The 22,531-nt window shown below is 37.4% G+C and overlaps 1 protein-coding gene across 1 annotated transcript; it reads left to right on the top strand.

Annotated features, from left to right (window-relative positions):
• The first annotated feature begins 2,406 nt into the window (after nt 1-2,406).
• On the top strand, nt 2,407-21,086 carry HTR2A (5-hydroxytryptamine receptor 2A). Its single transcript, XM_007432170.3, has 3 exons — nt 2,407-5,814; nt 13,049-13,249; nt 16,261-21,086. The coding sequence occupies exons 1-3, from the start codon at nt 5,409-5,411 to the stop codon at nt 17,058-17,060; spliced, it is 1,407 nt and encodes a 468-aa protein (XP_007432232.1). The 5' UTR covers nt 2,407-5,408; the 3' UTR covers nt 17,061-21,086.
• The last annotated feature ends 1,445 nt before the right edge of the window (nt 21,087-22,531 follow it).

The raw sequence follows: 22,531 nt of genomic DNA, 5'->3' as shown, positions 1-22,531 counted from the left end.
GGTAGTTCTACTGCATCAGCAAGGTCTCTCCCAGGCAAAAATTTCAAAGCAAACTGCAGTTTCAAGATGTGCTGTTCAAGCTCTTTTGAAGAAGCACAAAGGAATGGGCAACGCTGAGGACCGTAGACGCAGTGGTCAGCCAAGGAAACTTAATGCAGCAGATGGAAGACACATCATGCTTACTTCCCTTCGACATCAGAAGATGTCCAGCAGTGCCATCAGCACAGAACTGGTGGAAACCAGTGGGACCCAGGTACACCCATCTACTGTCTGGAGAAGTCTGGCCAGAAGTGGTCTTTGTGGAAGAATTGTGGCCAAAAAACCATACCTCCAACATGGAAACAAGGCTAAGCAACTCAACTATGCACGAAAACAGGAACTGGGGTGCAGAAAAATGGCAGCAGGTGCTTTGGACTGATGAGTCAAAAATTGAAATATTTGGCTGTAGCAGGAGGCAGTTTATTCACCGAAGGGCTGGAGAATGATACAATAATGAGTGTCTGCAGGCAACAGTGAAGCATGGTGGGGGTTCCTTGCAGGTTTGGGGCTGCATTTCTGCAAATGGAGTTGGAGATTTGGTCAGGATCAATGGTGTCCTCAATGCTGAGAAATACAGGCAGATACTTATCCATCATGCCATGCCATCAGGGAGGTGTGTGATTGGCCCCAAATTTATTCTGCAGCAGGACAACGACCCCAAACATACAGCCAATGTCATTAAGGACTATCTTCAGTGTAAAGAAGAACAAGGAGTCCTGGAAGTGATGGTTTGGCCCCCACAGAGCCCTGATCTCAACATCGTCGAGTCTGTCTGGGATTACATGAAGAGACAGAAGGATTTGAGGCAGCCTACATCCACAGGAGATCTGTGGTTAGTTCTCCAAGATGTTTGGAACAACCTACCTGCCAAGTTCCTTCAAAAATTGTGTGCAGGTGTACCTAGAAGAATTGATGCTGTTTTGAAGGCAAAGGGTGGTCACACCAAATATTGATTTGATTTGATTTGATTTGGATTTCTCTTCTGTTCGTTCACTTTGCATTTTGTAAATTGATAAACAATTACAGTATATATTTTTGAAAGCATTCTCACTTTACAGCATTTTTTCACACCTGCCTAAAACTTTTGCACAGTACTGTATCTCTCAACATAATGAAAATGCATATACATAACCACACACTTGATCACAAAACTGCATGCTTCTCCCAGGGATTAGCTTTCTCCTGCTTCACTTGTGTGCTTTTGAGCAAATTGGAGGGATTGTCATCATCTCACTTTCTCAATGAATCTAGATAATTGTCTAGAAGAGTCTTTCAAAAGTGGAAGAGAAAGAGCTATTACTGTTACTGTTCTTTTTCCAAAATCATTCTGCCCTTTAAGAGGAGGTCAATTTAAGAAGGGCCTGGTGCCTTCTCTCTCACTTACAGAAGCTTGCAAACCACATCAAAAAGGTTTTTAAATGCATCAAATAACAACCACTTCACAATCAAAATGTGGAAAGATACAAAATTATTAGTACAGGTAGTCCTCATCTTATGGCCACAACTGGAACCAGAACTTCCCTTGCTAAGCAATGTGGTTGTTAAGTAAGTCACGCTTGATTTTACAACCTTTTTCTACTGTGGTTCTTAAGTTGGTTTCTCCCCATCCAGACCCTCAGAGCCTCCAGGCACTTGGCCAGCACAGAAACAGCATCACCTGCCCGGCCAGGGTATATAGCTGGGTATCACCAGCATACTGATGATATTGTACCCCATGCCATCAGATTACCTCACCCAGCGGTTCATGTAGATGTTAATGAGAGGAAAGAGACCCAAGTCCTGAGGCACCCTACATTGCAGCGGCCTAGTGCTTGACCTCTCCCCCTCCCCATCAACACCAACTGAAACCAGCCACGGAGAAAGGAGGAGAACCACTACAAAATAGTGCCTCCCACTCCCAACCCAAAAAGCCAGTCCAGAAGGATACCTGGATATATGTGTATAAAAGGTGTATGGGGTGTAAAAATGATGTCTATATGAGCATGTGTGCATTAAAATAATCACTTTAGAATTGTTGGAGACATAGAAAAACAATTTTTGCTTTGTCCTAATGATATCTAAATTAATTTTTTATACTCTAAAACACTAATGTCCTTTGACATTAAATGCATTAATATTTAATTTAATATTAATAATTAAGTACAGTGAAACTAGAGTGATTAACTATTTGTGGAGTCCTTGGGGTTCTCTGAGCTTGGTTCTTTTCTTGCAAACATTTCATTACCCAGCTAGGTAACATCTTCAGTGCTAAAATGTGGCAGGCCACAGCAGATAAATAGAGAGCAAACCCCATCCCATTCTAGCACTGAAGATATTACCTAGCCAGGTAATGAAACGTTTGCAAGAAAAGAACCAAGCTCAGAGAACCCCAAGGACTCCACAGTTCAACCCCGAGCTACACACATTCACCTCTATTGATTAACTATTTGTATAGTGACTCTTTAACCCTGCTCCACTAGTCCCACTGGGCACCAACACTCTCCACTTTTCTTCCTCATCATTATTTCACCTTTATATCTACAGTAGATCTTTATTTCTCAGTTTTTGTGCCTGATTCCTTACTAACCAGCAGCACCTCCACCTTGTCTGGATTTATTGAACTTTAGCAGTAGTCAAGGAAATCACCATTTTGCCTTCTACAAACTGATGGGTTGAGACTGGTAACGTGAATGGATAAGAATTCAGCCCGCTCGATTGGCAGCAGTACCAACAATATGCTTTTCAAATATGCCTACCAGCCTCCCAAATTTTGGGGCCCTCTTTCCTGTCTTTTATGTTCACTGAATATCAAATATGAGGCTTAACTTTAGTGTTGAACATAGCATCTATGCTATGTTAATTTTACTGATATATAGAGTACATTCAGTCAGTCTTATTAATGTGCTGTCCTCTGGTATATTGGTATAAATTTGCTCTGCCCTCACAGTTGATCTCAACTCTGCTTCATTAACAACTCTGGTGAGTGATGCTGAAGGGCAACTTAAGGTACAGTGATTGGTGGATTACACTGCCAGCAAGAAAAATGTCCACCAGTTGTTCTTCTTGATGAGAACAGGGAGGAGGTTAGTTCAGATGTCTGGAGTGGTGGGTTTAGCAATTCATCAGAACCTGATTGGGAAGAGGGCCAATAAAGTAAGAGGGGGTCTCCCCTCCTGCTTTACTAGGAAATGCTTACCCATTTCCTGGATCACCTCTAACACCTGAACAACAGGGATGGGATGATGGAGGCTGCACCCAAGGATCAGAGACTCTTCTTTCCTGCTTGACACAGTTTTCCCTATGCTCACAGTTGATCATTTGCAGCAACTGGTCCACCAGGGGTGAGTGGGCAGTGATGGTTATCACCCTAATCTATGTATTAGATAATGCACATTATCTACATGGTGAGTAGCAGCTTGTCTAGTCATTTTCTGTGGCCAGCTGAGCACCCTTTCTATCAGCCTCTCCTCACCTACACATGTAAGGACTATTAGGCAAGGCACTCAGTGCTATCATCAGCAAAAGGCACCCCAGTAAACATCCTAGTTATCAGTCCTACTCGCCCACATGGCTAGAGCCTAATGGGCAGAGTGCTGAGTCCAGAAGGCAGCAAAGGGGCACAGGGCTTACTCATTGAGATCATCCATGGCATGAATAAAGGCTAGCAGGCAGGGGACTTGGCATGTCCATTTTGCTGACCAAACTATTGGCAGCAAAAGGGCTCTGCTGAGCCCCCTCTCTGTCAGCTGAGCCTTCTTTTCCTACATGTGTTGACCCAGGTAGAAAAAATGTACACTGGCAGGCCAGTTATTTGGGACTCTGCAGTCTGAATCCACCAGGCTCATAATGAGACCTGCTGATAGCAGCTGAGAGATGCTGGGGAGAGCCCCCAACTTCACCACCACATCATTAACTCAGACACACCCCAGACCCCACACATTCTGCCAATAGTAAGACTTCTGTCAGGTTGGGAGAAAGTGGAAAACACTTCAACTTTGCTTCAGAAAAACCTAAAGTTAGCTGGCCTCAGGTACAGGCTGGTTAGGAGAGACAGGCTACATCATGCAGAGATTCCTTCAAGAATGGTTAGGTAGACATCCTCCAGTTGAAGTTTTATGAATGTATAGAGATGCCCAAAGTAGTTGTTTTCTCTATACTTTTTTTCAAGCAGGCTAAGTTAGTTTTTCTTAATTCAAAAAGCATGCAAAGGTAACTCCCTTTCTTGAACAGGTTATTTTCTACACCATCAAATTAGCCCCCCAATTAACACTACTGAGAGTGTAATATTAACCTTTCAGTGTAAAGCTATTGTATAATTAATTGGTTGAAAGGAATAATCTGCTGTTTGCCCATCATATACCATTCCTAGCTTCTTTTTCTGTTTCATAGAAGAAGCTACTGTATGACAGGCTACTGTTATCAAGAGCTGCTCTGCAGGATATCCTTTGGGAAATGTTAATTTTTAAAAGTATGAATGCCTAACACTGATACATGCAAAACTGCAACATGTTAAAAAAAAACATCCTGCTCTGTTCAGTCTACCCTCCTTCTGCCTTTGCCATTTATGTAACATCAAAAATAATGTGATGCCTTACAAAGCAACAGGGCAAAAGAGAACCACCTCCATTTCTGCCGGAAACACTTTCAAACCTTTTGTGGAGACTTCTTTCCTTCTTGCATTGTAATTTTTTGGGATAATTATCAAGAGATTATTCTTCTACCATGGTTCACCTTACGGAGAAAAACAGACACAGGGGTAAGTGGAGCAGCTGCAAATAGCAAAGAGGACTTAACAGACAAGGAAGTATCGCTGCTGTAAGGGGGCAGTTGAGGAGTCTGCAAAATGCATTTGATTCATGCAAACTGGAATTAAAGAACACCATGCTAGCAAATACAATGAAGGTTAAAATAAATCAAGGCACAGCATTAATCTAAGGAATTTCTCAAGTACATAGTAAGTGTACTTATAGCATTTTCAGAACAGTAGCATTAAACAAAATTATGGTAGTTAATAACTTCCATGATGGGACAAAATAATAATTGCAACCAATTATTAAAATCTTTTAAAGCTGCCAATTACAAATATGAATAAAATGTTTTGGGGAAAGATCACTATGGCTGAAAAAGTTGGAGATGGGTGGACTGCTTTTTCCTTTCCTTAACATTTGGCATTTTGAAATTGACTGTAGTCTTTCAGCAAGATTCATTGTATGTAGTAACACCAGATTATATATGAAATTGAAAATGATAGTGTCATCTGAATGACAGTTTTCTTTGTAAAATTTTATTTTCATTTTTGCATTAATAACTAATATAGAGCTTAATGCTAACAAAACAGCTGCAGTTTGCATTTTTATGGTATACCCTCATCAGTTTCAGAATTTTTAGAAATGGATATATTTTCTGAAGAAGAACGCTCTGGGAACCTAACAGCAAATTCCTTACTACAATTAACCCAAGCCAGAAAATTCAACAGAAGTGTACTTACTTCTGAAGAAATTAACAAGTCTTGTTTATGCAATGTGACTGCAGACTTTGAACACGTAATAAACTGTCCTTGTGAAGGCAACCTGACTCCATCATTGTTTCCTATTCTTCATGAGAAAAACTGGCCTGCTCTGCTAATAATTATTGTGATTATTATAACCATTTTTGGAAATATTCTTGTCATCATGGCTGTCTCACTAGAAAAAAAGCTGCACAATGCCACAAACTATTTCCTGATGTCACTCGCAATAACTGATATGCTCTTGGGCTTTCTTGTCATGCCAGTATCAATGCTAACCATATTATATGGTGAGTACCATTAACAGTCTTTAAAACTCAATGTACTTTAATGTAACTATAGGCTCAATGAAAACAGATGAATCTCAGGCTTTCTAAAAAATGAGAATTGTGAACTAGAAAGTGTGGATATCTGAGAGCCTCTTCTGCAAGATACTTTTATTATTTTTCAAAACAATAGAGCATTGTTGATTACAAATGTCCCCACTCTGTCCTCACACTGTTGTCTGAGAATTCTGGGAGTTGTAGTTCCAATGTATCCAAAAAGTATTAGGTTGTCAAATATGTGTACAGTTTGATATTTTATATTTTAAAAAATCAAATATTTTTATTGAGGTTATAGACCAGTACATTACTGTATATTTTAAACATGTGCAACATCTATTGCATTTACTATTCAGATTTCATAGCTGAATAATTAAGATTGAGGAATCATTAAATTTTGATGGGAATGGAACTGTAGGGTCCAGGGACCGCATCTCATCACTGTTTGGGGCTCCTACTTTAGGTGGAAATATGTGAAGATGAGAATGTCCACATAGTTATGAAATAAAATAAATGACTGTTGTATAGTTTTATAGTTAATTCTAACAAATTAGTGAAATTAGATATATCATTATGAAATTGTTTGTGTACAGGTACGTGTGACATGATTTTTAAATGTTATCACTAATGTGGATAGCCTAGTGAAAATAGTAAACTTAATGAATTGCAAGTTTAAAAAGATCATTGCCTAACCATGATTCATTTGTCAAAGAGTTCCTCAATAAGTACAGGATGAGAAAGTAATCTTGAGATAAAATATTAGGAGTATTAACAATCATTTTCAAGAATATTATAAATCCAGGTACTTGAGGCAGAATGTAGTGGCAAGGTTGCTGGCTGGAGCATCTTTTGGAGATCAGGTCATATTGATCTTCCAGGAAATCCATCAGCTGGCTGGCTGTAATCAGCAGGACTCCGTGATTTTTGTAAGGACATCTAAGGCTGCATATGGCTTAGGAACTAATATTTGGGGGAATGCTTTCTGGAGGATTAGGTCCCGAGGTTTAAGCTGTAAAGAAGGGTCACCATCAATGCTTGTTGGCTGGGAGGAATATCCTACGTGGGGGCCCTCAGGGTTCTTCATTAGGAAGAGTGGCATATAAATAAAATTAGAAACTACTAATACTATGATTATGTAAAACTGCCCTTACATTTGTAGACTAGTTTGGGCTATATCCACTGCCTTCCAAAACAATATCTTCTGAAACAGCATAGTGCAGTGAGGATTTATGCTCCTAAAGTTAAAATTCTCTAGTCAATATTACAGCCATATATAATGTCCTTCAGAGATAAGTGAGAGGGAGGTTTTTGAGAGTGATATGGACATGCATCCTTGCCTTTATTTTAAGAGAAATATAATGTCTGGTTTTTGTGATGCCATGCTTCCCATTCTAAGAAGACAGCTGCAGGGTTATTGCTGAAAGTAGGAATTATGAGAAGAGTTTATGCCATTTTTTCCACTTTTCCTATGAAGTAACTACTGAAAGCATTGTAAAGATAAATTTACATGTACTTTACATGTGTTTGTCCAAATATGTATAAAGTCTCTCTCTCTCTCTCTTTCTGCCCATATGTACACCGACAAGGCACACATACATATGCATCTGTCAGCACTCACAAGATGTCCTGAAACACAATAATGGGGAATGACACAAAGCAATAAATTATCAATTGTTCCTGAGAAGGAACTTTTGAAACTGGATATCTGGAATAAGGAATCTCAGAGCCTTGAAATCTCTAGTCAGGTGTTTGCACAGCAAACCACACCTGTCAGTATCTCTAATAGTGGATAGCAAGAATATTCACAGTACTTAGATGCCCCTGTACATCAAGATAAAATTAAAAGTGGGATTTGGTGCTTGAGTTTACTAAACACTGCACTGGCAAATCCTGTGTAGGGAATGTACAAAAGTTTAAGTGCACATTAATGATTTCCCTGATCTGTTTATCATGTGGCTTCTCAGCCAACATGGTTTCAGCTATGTACAAAAGGACATGTAGATTCACATCCCTAATCAATACATTTCTAACACCAGCACAAGCATCCCTTATACATTTATCTATAAATTCATTTAAACAACCAAAGGGACAACATGTAATCATGCCTTACTCCATGCTCAGTGAACCACTTGCTAAGCTTTCATTTGTTTTCAAACATGCTTTATTTCTATTACATAGCACTCTTAACACATTCAGCAACCAACTTTCAACTCCATATGTGTGCAAAACATTCCATAACCCCTAAGCATTCATTTATCGTCACTCACTTCCTTTGTATTGTTATGTATACATAATCTATTTTATTTATTTATTTATTAAATTTGTATGCCGCCCATCTCCCCCAGTGGGTGACTCTGGGCAGCTCACAATGAAAGTAAAAGCCACAAACAGTTAAAAAATAAATACCCCCATTCATTAATTAAAATTAATTAATCAATTAAAAAGTCAGACTACAAAAACATCATATCCTTACCTCAAATCAATATTAGTGCAAAACATTCCAAAATTCAGGTGCATTCATGTTATCATACATTTTCCCTAAATTAACAAATGTACAATAAACTTTTTTTTCACATTCATATATTTCTCAGTAACCTGCTAAAGAGCCAAAATATGGCCTTCACAACCCCTGCCTGGTGTAAAGCCATATTACACTTCCCACATTTTGCTCATTTACATCTTTTGGACCAGAATTCTACTGAACACTTCTCCAGGTGCACTTAACAAAATAATCCCCCTGTAGTTTTGCACTTGTTTTTGATACATTTCCCACTCTATAGCAGAATAAATAGCAATTGTCAGGCACCTCACGTTAAACAAGTTGCCCAGCTGCTTCATAAGCAAACCACATTGATATTTTAATATTTCTCCAGTTACACCATCTAAACCTATAACATTACCTTTTTAACATTCTGAAGCATTTCAGGCTTCCTTTTCCATCATTTTTTTCTTGAACACTAACATTTATACATTCTTTTCAGTTCCTGTCTTCAACAGTCAATATCATTCCCATTCAAAGTATCCCTCTCAGCATTCCACTACTTCAGTTGCATCCCAAATAATTTTATCACTCTTATTTTTAATTCTGTTCAATCTACTGGAGGTTCCTAGTTCAGGTTTTTCATCTTTTTCCTAAACATTTAAAAAACTTCTATCAAATAATTCTGTATTTTCTCTACCTCTTTTAGTTTTAACTATTCCTTATTCTGTTTCACAACATACTTTGCAACTTTTTCTCTATAAATATTTTAAATTTCTCATTGTTTATTGCAGCAATCATGCTATTATATGGATTTTTTTTTCATCCACAGCTTTTTTCACTTTATCTTTCTACCAAGCACCCTTTTTCATACTTTCCATTAGAGTAGCTCCACACATTTCTGTGACACTCTGTAACTCAATTCAAAGCAGGTTCCACATCCTCTTTTCCTACTTTCATTTTCCATTAAATCAGTTGGGAGATTAATCTGTCTTCTAATGCTTTTAATACAGGAGTTATACTTTCTCTTCCCACAGTCATTCTACTTTTACCAACATTTCTTTCACATCTTTCTTTTTTCTTCCATATCTGTTTGTTCCCAAGATGTACTCTTGACGCAACAAAAACAGTCTGTCCCACACTCAAAGCTTCTCATCATATTTGTATCCTTTATAATTTCCTCAGTCTTTCATTACAATCAATTGAATTTTAGATTTATAGGCATGTCTCTGCCATATGTATTTATAATTAGATTTATTCTTAAACCACATAGTCAAAACAAACTTGCTTTTATTCTAAGAAAGTACTCACCATGCTCCTTCATTTCGGGGTATCTGAATGATCCAATCAGTTCTTTTGCACTCCGTGATTTTTCTCCCACCTATCCATTCCTGTAACCTAGCAGAATAGTTTTTTTCTCCTAAATTACATTCATTCAGAATGTTGCCCAATTTCCCCTCAAATTCATCCTTGATTTATCTATCATAGTATCACTATTCACAGCTGTCACCAATCTGTCGGTCCGTACTTTCAAACATATCCATGTTTGAATATAACAGTATAACAGTATAACAGTTTATACATTCTGATATATATTTTAGCCTTTTCGTTCATAAGAAAACCTACACCTTCCATTCCCAGCACGTATTCATCAACTCCACTTAACAATGTCAGGCCACCTTCATTCAGATCTATTCTATCCTTTCCTTTTCTCTGGTTTCACAAACATAACATTTCTTTCATTTAATTTTATTAATTCATTCTGTTTAACATTTTCTCCTCTTACATTTCAAATCTTAATCTTCCACATGCCTTGGTTATCACCAGGTTGGTCCACCCGTCATGGCTTTGGTCAACTGAGGTTTTCATATATTGTTTTTTAATAAGGTATGGGATGGATTAAGTTACCAGCCTTAATCACATTTCATCCTGCTTGCAGCATTCCCTGCTGAGGGTAAGAAGAAGGATGTTTTAATACGTTTTGGCCAGTATGGCACAAGTGTAACCAAAGACAATCTTGCAAGCCAACATACCATGACTCACATCCCACTAGGGCACTAAGTACACTAGGATGTCCTGAACTGACTCAGGATGCAAATTTTTCAATAAATGTTAGCATTCTCTAGTGTTTCCCAGTAGGCCTCTAAGATCTTAAAACTATAAAGAGTTTGTTTATCTTTGTTAATAAAAACTGTCCAGTGTGATGCGCAAATGTAGAATAAACCAGTCTCATACCAACTACAATAAAGTAAACTTTCATATATATTGAAATAATTTTAGATGCTATTCATAGAAAACAATTTATTGGTTGATTAACTTAATTACCTACCATTTGGAAAACTGAAATAAACAATTCCAGTTTACTTAGATTATAAATCAGTTTAAATTATGTGTCAGTTTAGAGGATAAGAAAAATTGAGTCTTGTTTACAAGATTTTATAGCATAATCCTATGCATGTATACAAAGCTGTGTTTTGTTCAGCAGACTGATTATAGGAATAATACAGCTTAAGACAGAATTAAAACAATAGCTAATCTTTTTGTCTCAAGTCCTAATTCTAGTATTTATTTTAATCAAATTGAATTTGATATTGTAGGGGAGATGGGCGGGAGAGAAATCCAATAAATAAATAAATAAATAAATAAATAAATTTCTGAGATACCTTTTCCAAGTCCCCTATTCAGTTGCTAAGGCACTTCTCTGCCTAGAACTTGGATGTATCTCTGTTGAGGCCCATTTATGTCTCTGCTGGTTGAAGGACTGGGGTAAGCAATCCTCAGGGGAGAATCTTTAGCCCAATCAGTATGGACACCAGTATCTTTGGAAGAAACAAATAACAGCTGAACTGGTTTACTGTGGTCTTACCCTTGTAATCTGTATCTATGCTTAGCCTAGATGAAGCCTGGAGAGAGCTTAAGTAGAGAATTTTTTACCTCAATATACAATGAGACAGAATTTGTATTTCACGTTTCTGTTACAACAAACTCTCACACCCTCCCTTTATTATCCCTAAGTATTTTTATTATCTTCTTGTTCCATCACATAGGAGAGCTTTTGCACTGGCACACTTGGATGCTCTTCCAACAATGGTACTGTCAGGAAGATGCAATGGTATTCCCTACCAAGACCCTCTATGTATCTGCTCAGATTATGAAATTGAGACAGTAGCGCATGTACTTCTGAAATGCCTTATCCTTGGAGGATACAGCTTGTCTCCCTTCTTATTAGAAACTGCCTAGATCAATCTCCCATGGCAATTGTGCCCTACTTTCTAAATGATCAGGCCCAGGAAGTTTCCAGAACGCTAGCCAAATTTCATGCCATTCCAATAAAAGTCACAACCTACTGGATGTGAAGATACTCTAGATATTCTTAGTCTCAGGTTTAACCAGTTGTTTTTTAAATGGGATGTTTATAATTTGATACTTAATGTTTCTTTTTTTCTGGTCTATGACAGTGTATTTTAATACATTAAAATTAAATTTGTATAGAATATAGCATGGTGGTGGAATGGTAAGAGTGATGGAACTAGAGAAAAAGAAGGTCTAAGTATCTATTATAAGAAACGTTCATTGGACTTGGTATTAGTATTGTCTCTTCCAATGTTATCCTTCTTTAATGTCATTTTCACTAGACTATCCTAAAAACTGAAAACAGAGACATTAGAAATTATATAAATACATTTACAATTATTTTGAATGTGATATCACCACTGGATGGGATTTGGTCCCCCCCCCCAAGATTTAGGGAGGTTAAGATGCAAAATATATGATTTAAACCCAAAGATATAAGTGGGGGAGAGTACAAAAAATAGAATAGAAATCTTTATTGTCATTGTACTACTTGTACAACAAAATTAAATGCCACCCCAGTGCAGCTTTAAAAATATAAAAACCATAGAACAAATAAAACACATAACACACATAAAACACATAAAACACAACCTTCACATTCCATATTCCACAACCCCTGATGCTGCATTAATACTGCACTATACGATAGAATTCAGTATAGTTACAGCTCTAAGATAGAAGCTATTCTTCAGCCTATTCGTCCTTGTTTTCATTATCCTGTACCGTCTGCCAGATGGTAATGGTTCAAAAAAAGAATGTCCCGGGTGGGATGGATCCTTAAGAATGTTTTGAGCCTTCTTAAGGCAGCGGGAACTATAAATTCTTCCAAAGAGGGGAGAGGGCAACCAATGATCCTCTGGGCAGTGGTGGTAACCCTCTGGAGCGCTTTCCTATCTGCCACTGTGCAGTTAGCAAACCATACACAGGTGCAGTAGGTTAAAATGCTCTCAGTGGTACAGCAGTAGAAGGTCACCAGCAGTTTTTCATTCAGTTGTTGTTTCCTGAGAAGTCTCAGGTAGTATAATCTCTGCTGGGCCCTCTTAACCAAGGCTGCAATATGAGCGCCTTGTAAAAGAAATTGTATCACTGAAAATTGGCAGATCTGCTGCACATATCAGCTACAATGACATCTAGAGAACTCTGCTGGCTTCAGAAATAGATATGGGAACCACTAAGAGCCTGCAGGAATCAGCAGGACACAAATTGCCCACTTTTTGTTCTATTCTTGCTTTACCTGATTTTTTAAAAACTGTAGATGGGATGAGATAAAGTATAAGCAACAGAAAATACCACATTTTATATAATAATTAAATATAAATATAGCTTTCTAACTTCTGTACAGTTAATAACAGCTCTCATTGGTTACAGAATATAGATGGCCACTGCCTAGGAATCTCTGTGCTATGTGGATTTATTTAGATGTGCTTTTCTCCACTGCCTCCATCATGCACCTCTGTGCCATATCTCTGGATCGCTATATTGCCATACAAAACCCTATTCATCATAGCCGGTTTAACTCCAGAACAAAGGCCTTGGCAAAAATTGCTGTTGTTTGGACATTATCAGTAGGTGAGTAGATCAATCGTTATGTGCTATGCTATCATCAAGGATTTCTACTTTCAGTAAAATTATATGTGCAAGGCATCCTTCTCCCAATCTCTTTCCAGAGCTATGCATTTTCCTCTGGGGCCTTTTGATCTCTTTGACTGATGCCATATTTTCTACTGTATTTTTACAGATGATGATGATGATGACGATGATGCCCATTTGGGCAATCAAAAATATTTTCACCTCCCTGCCACCCCAGGATAATTCAATTTGAACTAAATTGTCTACAATTTACACTGATTTTTTCCAGAGGGTTTGGTTTAAAAACTCATATGCTACTAGTGCAGTTCCATTTTAATTCAAATGGAGCCTTCCCTTTAAAACACACTGGCTCATAACGTGAAGTGCAGATTTGAATAGATGCAAAACAGTTTATCAGCAAAGTGGTTTATGAATTCACCAGAGTGTGGTAACCTTGGGATAATAACAACACTGTTACATGAAACCACACTGCTCAGCAGTAGTAAGTCAACTGTGATGCATGGGACAATGGCTGGAACATGAAAGACCCATTCCCTGGTCAGTTAAACATTTGGAATCTTCCCATTGCTTTCTGCTGTTAGATGGTTAACCATAACCATCAATGAAGGCCTGAGATATCAAATTTCTTATTGGGAACAATGTCTTCTGTAGTTAGTATGTCCCTTCACAATACTTTGGGGCACAAGGAAACCAGCAGTAATACAAGAAGAAAAAGAGGGTTAATTGCAGAGGTGTAACATGGAGAGAAAATTGCATTAGCTGTCCGTTAGTTTATTCATTAAGTTACGTTTTCTTGAACATGCAGTTTTGCATGCTTGATCAGGCATGTGCATTAATGCAGAGTATTAGAACATTGTCTTCTTCTCCAGCTGTGTCCTGCAGAGATAGCACTGTATTCTTTTGCCACATATAGAATGCATGGAGATAAATATGCTGCAGAACCAAAATAGCACAAAAGACTAGGCATTTATCATTCACAACAGACAGTGGATGACATATGTATGGCTTGAACATATTAAAGGCTGGCTTTGTTTTGTTATTGCTGGAGAGAGGGTTAAAGGAAAGCCTTTGAAAGAAAGTAAGGAACAGAATGAACAAATGAATTTTAAAATATTACAATTTGGCACTGCCCACCTCCCACACCTAAAGGGCTCGTAATCTTGAGATAGTTGAGATACAGCAATCTCAACTGAGTTTGCTGATAGGGAGACATTATCTTCTTCCTTCCGGTGATCCCAACTGCATAAAATCACTGGGGAAGAAGGGGATGCTTTGTTTCAAATTGTATATATGTTGGTAAATATATATGTGTAGGTTCCCCAGGCTATTCCAGCATTATTTCTGTGTTCTGTATGAGAGGGTATTAGGGCAACAGGTAATCCTTGCTTAATGATGGTAATTGGGACCAGCAGCTCTGTCACTAAGCAACGTGGTCATAAAGCACGATGTCATGTGACTGCACCAACTTACGACGGCAGTTGTGGCAGTTCCATTGCCATTGTTAGGCGAATCCCGTGCAGTTGCAGCATCCAGCAGTCACATGATCGCCATTTGTGACCTCCTACCATCTTCCCATTGATTTTGCTTCTGGGAAGCTGGCAGTGAAAGTCAAAAATGGCGATCATGTGACTGTGGGACGCTGCGACTATCATAATTACAAGCTGGTTGCCAAGCGCCCAAATCATGATCATATGACAGCAAGGATGCTGTGATGGCTGCAACTACAAGGAACGGTTGTAGGTCCTCTCGTTCAGTGTCATTGTAACTTTGAATGAACGTGTGGTTGCTGAATGAGGACTACCTGTATCTGAATGTCTGCTACTGTATCAGTATTGTGCTGTTACACAGCTTTAGTCTTAAAGGAATTTTGGAAGTAGCTAGGTTACTATGTTGTTTTGTTTTTTGCACATTAAAAAAACTTACTGCTTGTTAGAAAGCCATTTTAATGTGCAAAGAAACCTAATGAAAATATTAACTGCTTTTCTTTGGGGAGTTAGTGCTCCTTCTTTCCTTTAGCATTTGAAGGGGCATCTGCTTTTTAAAATAATTAAATATGCTTCCTTCCTCTACTATTGCTTGATAGGGATACTGTTGGTTCAGTAGAGAAACATCTGCACACAGAGAGAAACTACTGAGAACAGTGGATTGCCACAATTCCTGCTTCTTCAAAGGAAGGAATTACTAGGGATGTATATCAGGTTTAGCTGAATCCCAAACAGATAAACTAAAACAGACTGACTCAAATAGATTAAGAAGCTGTCAAAATTGAAGCAGAGTTTCTTGTAAGCCAACCATATAAAAAACAGAACCATTTTAAGCTGTGTTAGTCCATTCAACTTGCAAAATAAAAAACTCAGCTGCAAGTGGAGGAAGGGGAAGGACAGCAACCCTAGACCTAGCTCAAAAGCTTATCCACTCTACCACACTGTTGCAAATGTTGCCTTCCAGTTTCATCCAATTCTATCCTGAAGTAAAGTTATGATCAATTTCTTTAAAAAAAATATACATAACAACAACACAAATACATTGGTATTACTAACCCTGACAAACAGGAAAATCTTATGATTGTGTCTTGTTTTCCAATAAATGCTAATGAGGGATATGAATATTCAAATTTCTGAATTGAAATTCTAATATGTAAAATTGGTGTTGCTGGGGACTTCTGAATTCAGCAATTTGTTCAAGTGGTTTTCCAATCTATCTTTGTAGAGTTTGCACAGCCCTTGTAGCTACTACCAAAGGCAAAAGCTTTAACTTATTTCTATTTGTAAGGTGGCACTTTGTTTTTAGCTTGTGCTGAACAGTTGTGTTGAAGCTGCAAACTTCAAGGAAGCAACATTCACCTTCTGCAGTGATGACCTGATCCTCATTTCTAGGAATGTTATCAGGAACCAGTTGGGCACCCACTATGGTACACCATAGAATGACATACTATTAAAAATGAAATTGACTGCACTTAACTTTCCTCTTTTTTTTGACCAAACATATAGGTATTTCAATGCCAATTCCTATATTTGGACTCCGTGATCATTCCAAAGTTTTCAAGAACAGAAGTTGTTCCCTTGTGGATGAGAATTTTATTTTAATAGGTTCCTTTGTAGCATTTTTTGTTCCACTTGCTATCATGGTCATCACCTACTTTTTAACTATAAAATCCCTTCAGAAAGAAGCCACATTATGCATGAATGATCTTGATTCAAAAGCTAAGTTTGGCTCATTCAGTTTTTTCCCTCAAAGTTCCCTTTCTTTGGATAAACTTTTCCAGAACTCTCTGAACAAACAACTAGGAACTTTTAGGAGGAGAAAGATGCAATCAATAAGTAATGAACAGAAAGCATCCAAGGTACTTGGAATTGTCTTTTTCCTGTTTGTGGTGATGTGGTGTCCTTTTTTCATCACCAATGTGATGGTAGTCTTTTGCAAGGAGGCGTGCAACAAAGATGTAATTGAGGATCTGCTTAACATTTTTGTTTGGATTGGCTACCTTTCTTCCGCAGTCAATCCACTTGTATACACATTATTCAGCAAAACCTACCGAACTGCTTTTTTACGTTATATCCAATGTCGCTACAAAGAGAAAAAAAAACCACTGCAGTTGTTCTTAGTGAACACTATCCCTACTGTAGTGTACAAGTCACATCAGCTTCAGTTAACCCAAACGAAATGCTTTAAAAAGGAATCTAAGCTGATGGCTAAAGACTACTCTACAGGGACAACTGAAATACATAATCTGGATGAAACCTTAAAGAACAAAGCCAGCAACATGAATGAAAAGATTAGCTGCTTGTGACTCTGGTACAGGATTGTGTTCTTTAACTATGTATATTCTGGAAGCTGGAGGAAGCTGAAATGGAAAAAGAGTGTGCAACGTTTTTGGGAATTTGCAGGATCCTAGACAATGCTTCACTAACAAAGATTTATCTCACTCTCTTCTGGGAGCTGGAAACAGTTGCTCAGGAATGTGCAGGAGTGTGAATGCAGCTAGTTCCTATCTCTGACTCATTAAAGTCACTCATTGCAACTGTTTCAGGACCATGCAGCTTCCTGTCTGAAGTGGCAGATAGATACAGATAGTCCTCATTTAACAACAGTAATTGGGACAGGAATTTCTGTTGCTAAGCAACATGGTTGTAAAGCACAATGTCACATGACTGCGCCATTGAGCGATGGAAATTCTGGCACTTCCAGTTGCTGTCATTAAACAAATCACCATGGGTCCTTAAGCGAGGACATCACGTGGTGTCCATTTGCGACCGCCTGCCGGCTTCCCCACTGACTTTGCTTGTAAAAAGCCATGATTATGTGACCACGGGGATGCTGTGTTGATGTAAGTACAAGGACTGATCATAAGTACCACTTGTTCAATGCTGTTGTAAGTTCAAATGGTTCCTGAACGAGTGGTCATTAAAAAAGGACCACCTGTGCAGGTAGTCCTCATTTAGTGACTACCTCAAACAGCAACTGTTTGCAGTTATGATGGTGATGAAAAAGTAATTTTGCAACCAATGCCTGCATTTACGACCTTGCAGCATCTCTCAGTCATAAGTTTGCCTTTACAGTCAGTCAGTATGCATTGTCCTGTGTAAAATCATAAGCCCAGTCGTGGTCATGTCTGATTTTTCACTTAATGACCGCTTTGCTTAACAACCAAGTTGCCGGTACCAATTGCAGTCACTAAACAAGGACTACCTGTATTGCATTCACACTTCCATATATTTCAAAGTATCTTTTCTCAATCAAATCTGAAGCATTGCACAATCCTAATAAACATTCATGTAATTTTATCAAACAAAAGGAATAGAACTAGATTTAGACTTATTAAAGATTATAGTGATTTTACTGATTTATTACTATTGCAAATAGAAATTCATCAATAGTTATCATTATAACTACAAATCAGTAATGAAGGAGGATTTTTTTAGCCTAGTTTCCCACAGCAACTACTTGCTGTTTCTTGAGAAATCTGAGGCCTGTAAAAGTGCAAGTCTATAAGGGCAGCCATGGGCATCCCATGGGCATTAAGAGCACTGTGATGTCCCAGAGAACATTTACTGAACCCTCAGGTCTAGTAAGATTTCAGGTAGGAATGCTAAAATAGGGCATAAATCTCAGTTTTCTCACATGAGATTTTGAGAGTGAGAGCAGTACAATCTAAAGTTTTGATTTTATTATATCAAACAAATATGTTATTGTATCAAACTAATTAACAGAAAAAGTACAACAATTTTAGGAAGATACTAGACAACCTGTGACCTGTTGGGTCATCCTTTGAGAGAAAGGTAGTGCAGTCTGATGTGACCAGAATGAACATTAAATTTTAGACTGACCATATTTTTTTTATCCCAATGCTGGATGGTTCCATGATCTAAGAAGAGTATATATCATAAATAGAAAAATAATTGTAATGGCAAACGAACTTCAGTAATAAGTCAATATTTACTTACCTAAACAGATAAAAAGAATGACCATGGGTGGGCAAAAAAGCAGTGGGAGTGGGAGCGACTTCTGGCTTCCCCACTGACTTTGCGTGTGGGAAGCTGGCAGGGAACATAAAAAAATCATGATCACATGACCGTGGGGATGCTGCAATGGTCACAGCTTTGCAAATAAAATTATCTGAACATTATGGAAATTTCAATTCCATGGGATTAATGGATCCTGGATTTTTTATGCATTCTTTAAGTTAGTGGATTTTAGGTCCTTGATTCAAAAATTGTTGTGGTATAATGCACCGTTTGGGCTAACATGAGGGTACAAACAGACAAACAGATAAACACAATGAGAGTTTTAGCAGTATATAGATTGCAGTAAAAGTAATAATGAAATATAATATTTTAAACAGAAGTCAAACAAGTCCTTCATTACCTCTATTTGGAAACAGTGATTAGCACCTGAATCAAATAGACCAAATTACAAATGCTTGAAACCACCAAGAAGCATTCTGAGGTAAATTAAGCTCCTTTTTTAATTCTGTAAAAGTTTTTAAAATGTCTTCCTCAGAAATGACACAAAATGACATTGTCAGTTTACCCCCTGAATAGATGGGTTACTTGCTCTTTTTAAACTGGTATTGTTTCATAATATAAGCTTTGAATAGATAAAAGTGTCAGGATTATACCTGTGATCCAATATTTTCCACATGTATCATGCAGCATTAAATGCAGGTATTAAAACTGATACAGGCACTAACAGGGTACCAATACTTTGCCCAGATTTCACTGGGTCAAATAATAACTCTCAAGTTGATCCCAAAGAGGAGCTGAATTTTGAAGTCCTTTATTCCAGTCAGTGACCCAAAGCCCTAATCAATGCTCAGTGAAGAGCCTTAATGTGTGCAAAATTCTGCCTTCCCCCCAAATAAAATAAAAGGAAAGTAAAAATGGTACTTTAATAAAATAGTAAAAATCTGAGATTTTTACTCAGTATCCTGTTAATTTGTTTAAACAATGTGATGGAATAACAGAGGAAGTCTTCTCAAAACGTATTCCAATTAAATTCATCTTAATATTTAACATCTCAGATAAATTATCAATGGAGCTCTAGGCAACCTGCCCAGATCTTTTTCAATTGCTTCAAAATAGGATAATATAAATATTTTTAAAAACTCAAATGTTTAGTTGAGGAAGCTTCCTTGAAATTACTACACTAAAATAAACAAAGGAAGCAGAACACAATTTAAGTCCCCAGTTCTTACACTTGTCAAAATTATTTTTATGATCTAGTGGCATCAAATCTCCAATTTATAGAATAACCAGACAAGAAACAAAGTAATATAGCAATGAAATTGGATCTAGAATACAAATTTTGGTCTATTAAATATAAAATATCATCTGCATATAGTAGAATCTTATGTTTTACCTGCCTCCCCTCCACTACAGTTTTCAGAATTTCTAATTATGAATGCAAAAGGTTCTAAAGCCAAATTTAAGAGGCGGGGGAAAAAAGGTTCCCACCTAATAATTTTAACAGTTAACATAATTTTTTTTGTTCATTCAACATGTAAGATTGAATGTGCTCAGTGCCTGAAAAGTTTGCTGACTCCTGTTCAGATGGGCTTCTATGAATGACAGTGGAGTAAAAATGAGGACTGCTCTTTGGTACATATTCTGTACGGGATATTCAAGGCAGCTAAACACTAATCAGTGTAAATGAAAAGGAAAATTAAATTGCTGTGTGATTTGAGAATTTAATTTTTTGAAAGCCAGTATTTTTGGCATTGTTCTGTAAGAATGGAAGTGTTAGCATTTTTGTTTATCTCAAAAAACTTCAAAGGATGCATCCTGGCATTGTTATATTTAACTTCCTATGTCTATAGAATTAGTGTTAACAATTATGTAGTATATATCTATTATTCCCTGACATCTGAAATGCTCAGCAGTGGAAGCTCTGCTTTCCTCTCATTACATATAACACCAAACAGCACTACAAGCTCATTGTGATCTCCCCTCTTTACTCTGCCTCATTAGTTTTGGTCTGGGGGTTTTGTTTTGCTCAAGGAACATGACCTGGAATTATTTAACTTGGCTGAGGGGGAATGGGAGTAGGATAATGATAGAGCAGATTTTAGGAATGTCTTGGTGTAATGTAACCCATGCACATATTCTGAACAGAGTGAAAGCAAGGCTCTTTCTATGCACAAGGGGATCTTTACGTGTATCTGAAATAATTAAGCAGTTCCTTTTTCCAACTAGATAGGCATGTTTATTAGAAATAGTTTTGAAAATATGTAAACTAGATAGTTTTGTATGCTGAAAGGAATGTTTGCTGTGTTTTGTAATATTAACTCTTGCTGTAATTTACTATTAAATAAAGCAATGATTACAGTACAACTTAAGTATACTTAAATGTCTCTTAAATTAACATGGAAACTACACCCAAGGCCTATTTGAGGGAAATATTTTGATGTACTGAAGTTGTTGGAGACATTTGTACAAGCCCAGTCAGGCAGTTACAATAATTTTTAGTTCATTTTGTTGCGCACACACAGAAAATAGAGCTAATAGTTGCTTTAACTACATTTAATCTTATCAGATAGAGAAAATTCTTTAGCAGTTTAGAAAATTGAGGTTTTTATTCTCAATTATACCAATAATAAAACTGAATTTTAATACATAGTGTCATGTTGCCAAAGGACATCCTATACAAATTCTACAGTTAACCCTAAATGGCTTCTCTGCAGGGCCATCTTCTGGTAGATCTACAAAAATGTAAATGGTATGTAGCGGTATGATACTGGTTTTTCATTTGGGCTTATTTTACATACATCTGAGAATCCCAGTAGGGAAAAACATTACTCAAAATGTATATGAATATAGGGATTCCTCTCTTCTTCCCTTTACACGTTGCTTCATTATTTCTAACTTCAAGAGGGGAAGTTTCAATAGCTGTGAGAAAAAAAAATCTGCCTTTTAAGTACAATGTGACACAATAATCTTATGGTGTTTTGAAAGATGAAGAGACTGAATTTTGGGGTAACATGAGCTCATCTTGCATATCACCACAATTCTCCATTAGAAATATGTCTAAGGATACCAGATTGGTGTTTAAGTATACACACAGAGACATCCAACTCACATTCATCGGCAACTGTAGCAAACTTGGCAAGAGTAGGGAGCACGGTTACCCCACAATTACCTCTGTGTGTTTCTTCTGTGCACAGAGAAATTAAGGGTGTATAAAATGATACCAAGCCCTCAGGACATCAACACCCTCCATTTATCTTGGTGACTTGGCACCTTTAGCTCTTTTCTCAGCCAGGTGCCAACCAAAACTAACCAGGGTGTCCAGCTGGCCCTCTTCTTCTCCTTAGAGAAGCTGCCACTACCTGCTATTTATTAACCACATGTCTACCATGCAGCAATCCAGAGACTCTCGGCAGCTTTTAGTACAGCCACCTGTAATAACTTCAAATATACAGAAAAACAAATACACCACACTATTACAATTATAGATATATAGATACAGAATTAGATATAATTTGGGGGGAATGAGTTTTTAATTTTGTTTAAGTAGGTTTTGCTTTATTTTTTCCCCATAAAGATGGGGTTTCTTTTTTTGTCATTTCCCCCCTCTGCTGGGTAGTTTAATATAGGTTTTTCTCTTTCTCACCAGTTTTTTTTTTAAATAAAATTAGTTAGGTTTCTTTATCCTCTCAGCATTGAGGTTGCTCCCTTTTCTCCCTTCAATAACTCCTATCAACTCATTTTCCACAACCAACCATCAAAACTATCATGTTCAACTGTCCCTTGCATTTACTCCCAA

This window comes from Python bivittatus, unplaced genomic scaffold (assembly GCF_059951505.1).
Source record: "Python bivittatus isolate LINGU-HERP-01145 unplaced genomic scaffold, Pbiv_v1 ctg000020_np1212, whole genome shotgun sequence".
NCBI classification, from domain to species: Eukaryota; Metazoa; Chordata; class Lepidosauria; order Squamata; family Pythonidae; genus Python; species Python bivittatus.
The sequence above is the reverse complement of the archived record's forward strand: the minus strand, read 5'-3'. Positions and strand labels throughout refer to the sequence as shown.

Excerpts from the sequence above, each read along its gene's own strand:
- HTR2A (XM_007432170.3), top strand. The coding sequence starts at position 5,409 with ATGGATATATTTTCTGAAGAAGAACGCTCTGGGAACCTAACAGCAAAT. Across the intron at positions 5,815-13,048 it reads AATGCTAACCATATTATATG|AATATAGATGGCCACTGCCT; the intron begins GTGAGTACCATT and ends CATTGGTTACAG. Across the intron at positions 13,250-16,260 it reads TGTTTGGACATTATCAGTAG|GTATTTCAATGCCAATTCCT; the intron begins GTGAGTAGATCA and ends CCAAACATATAG.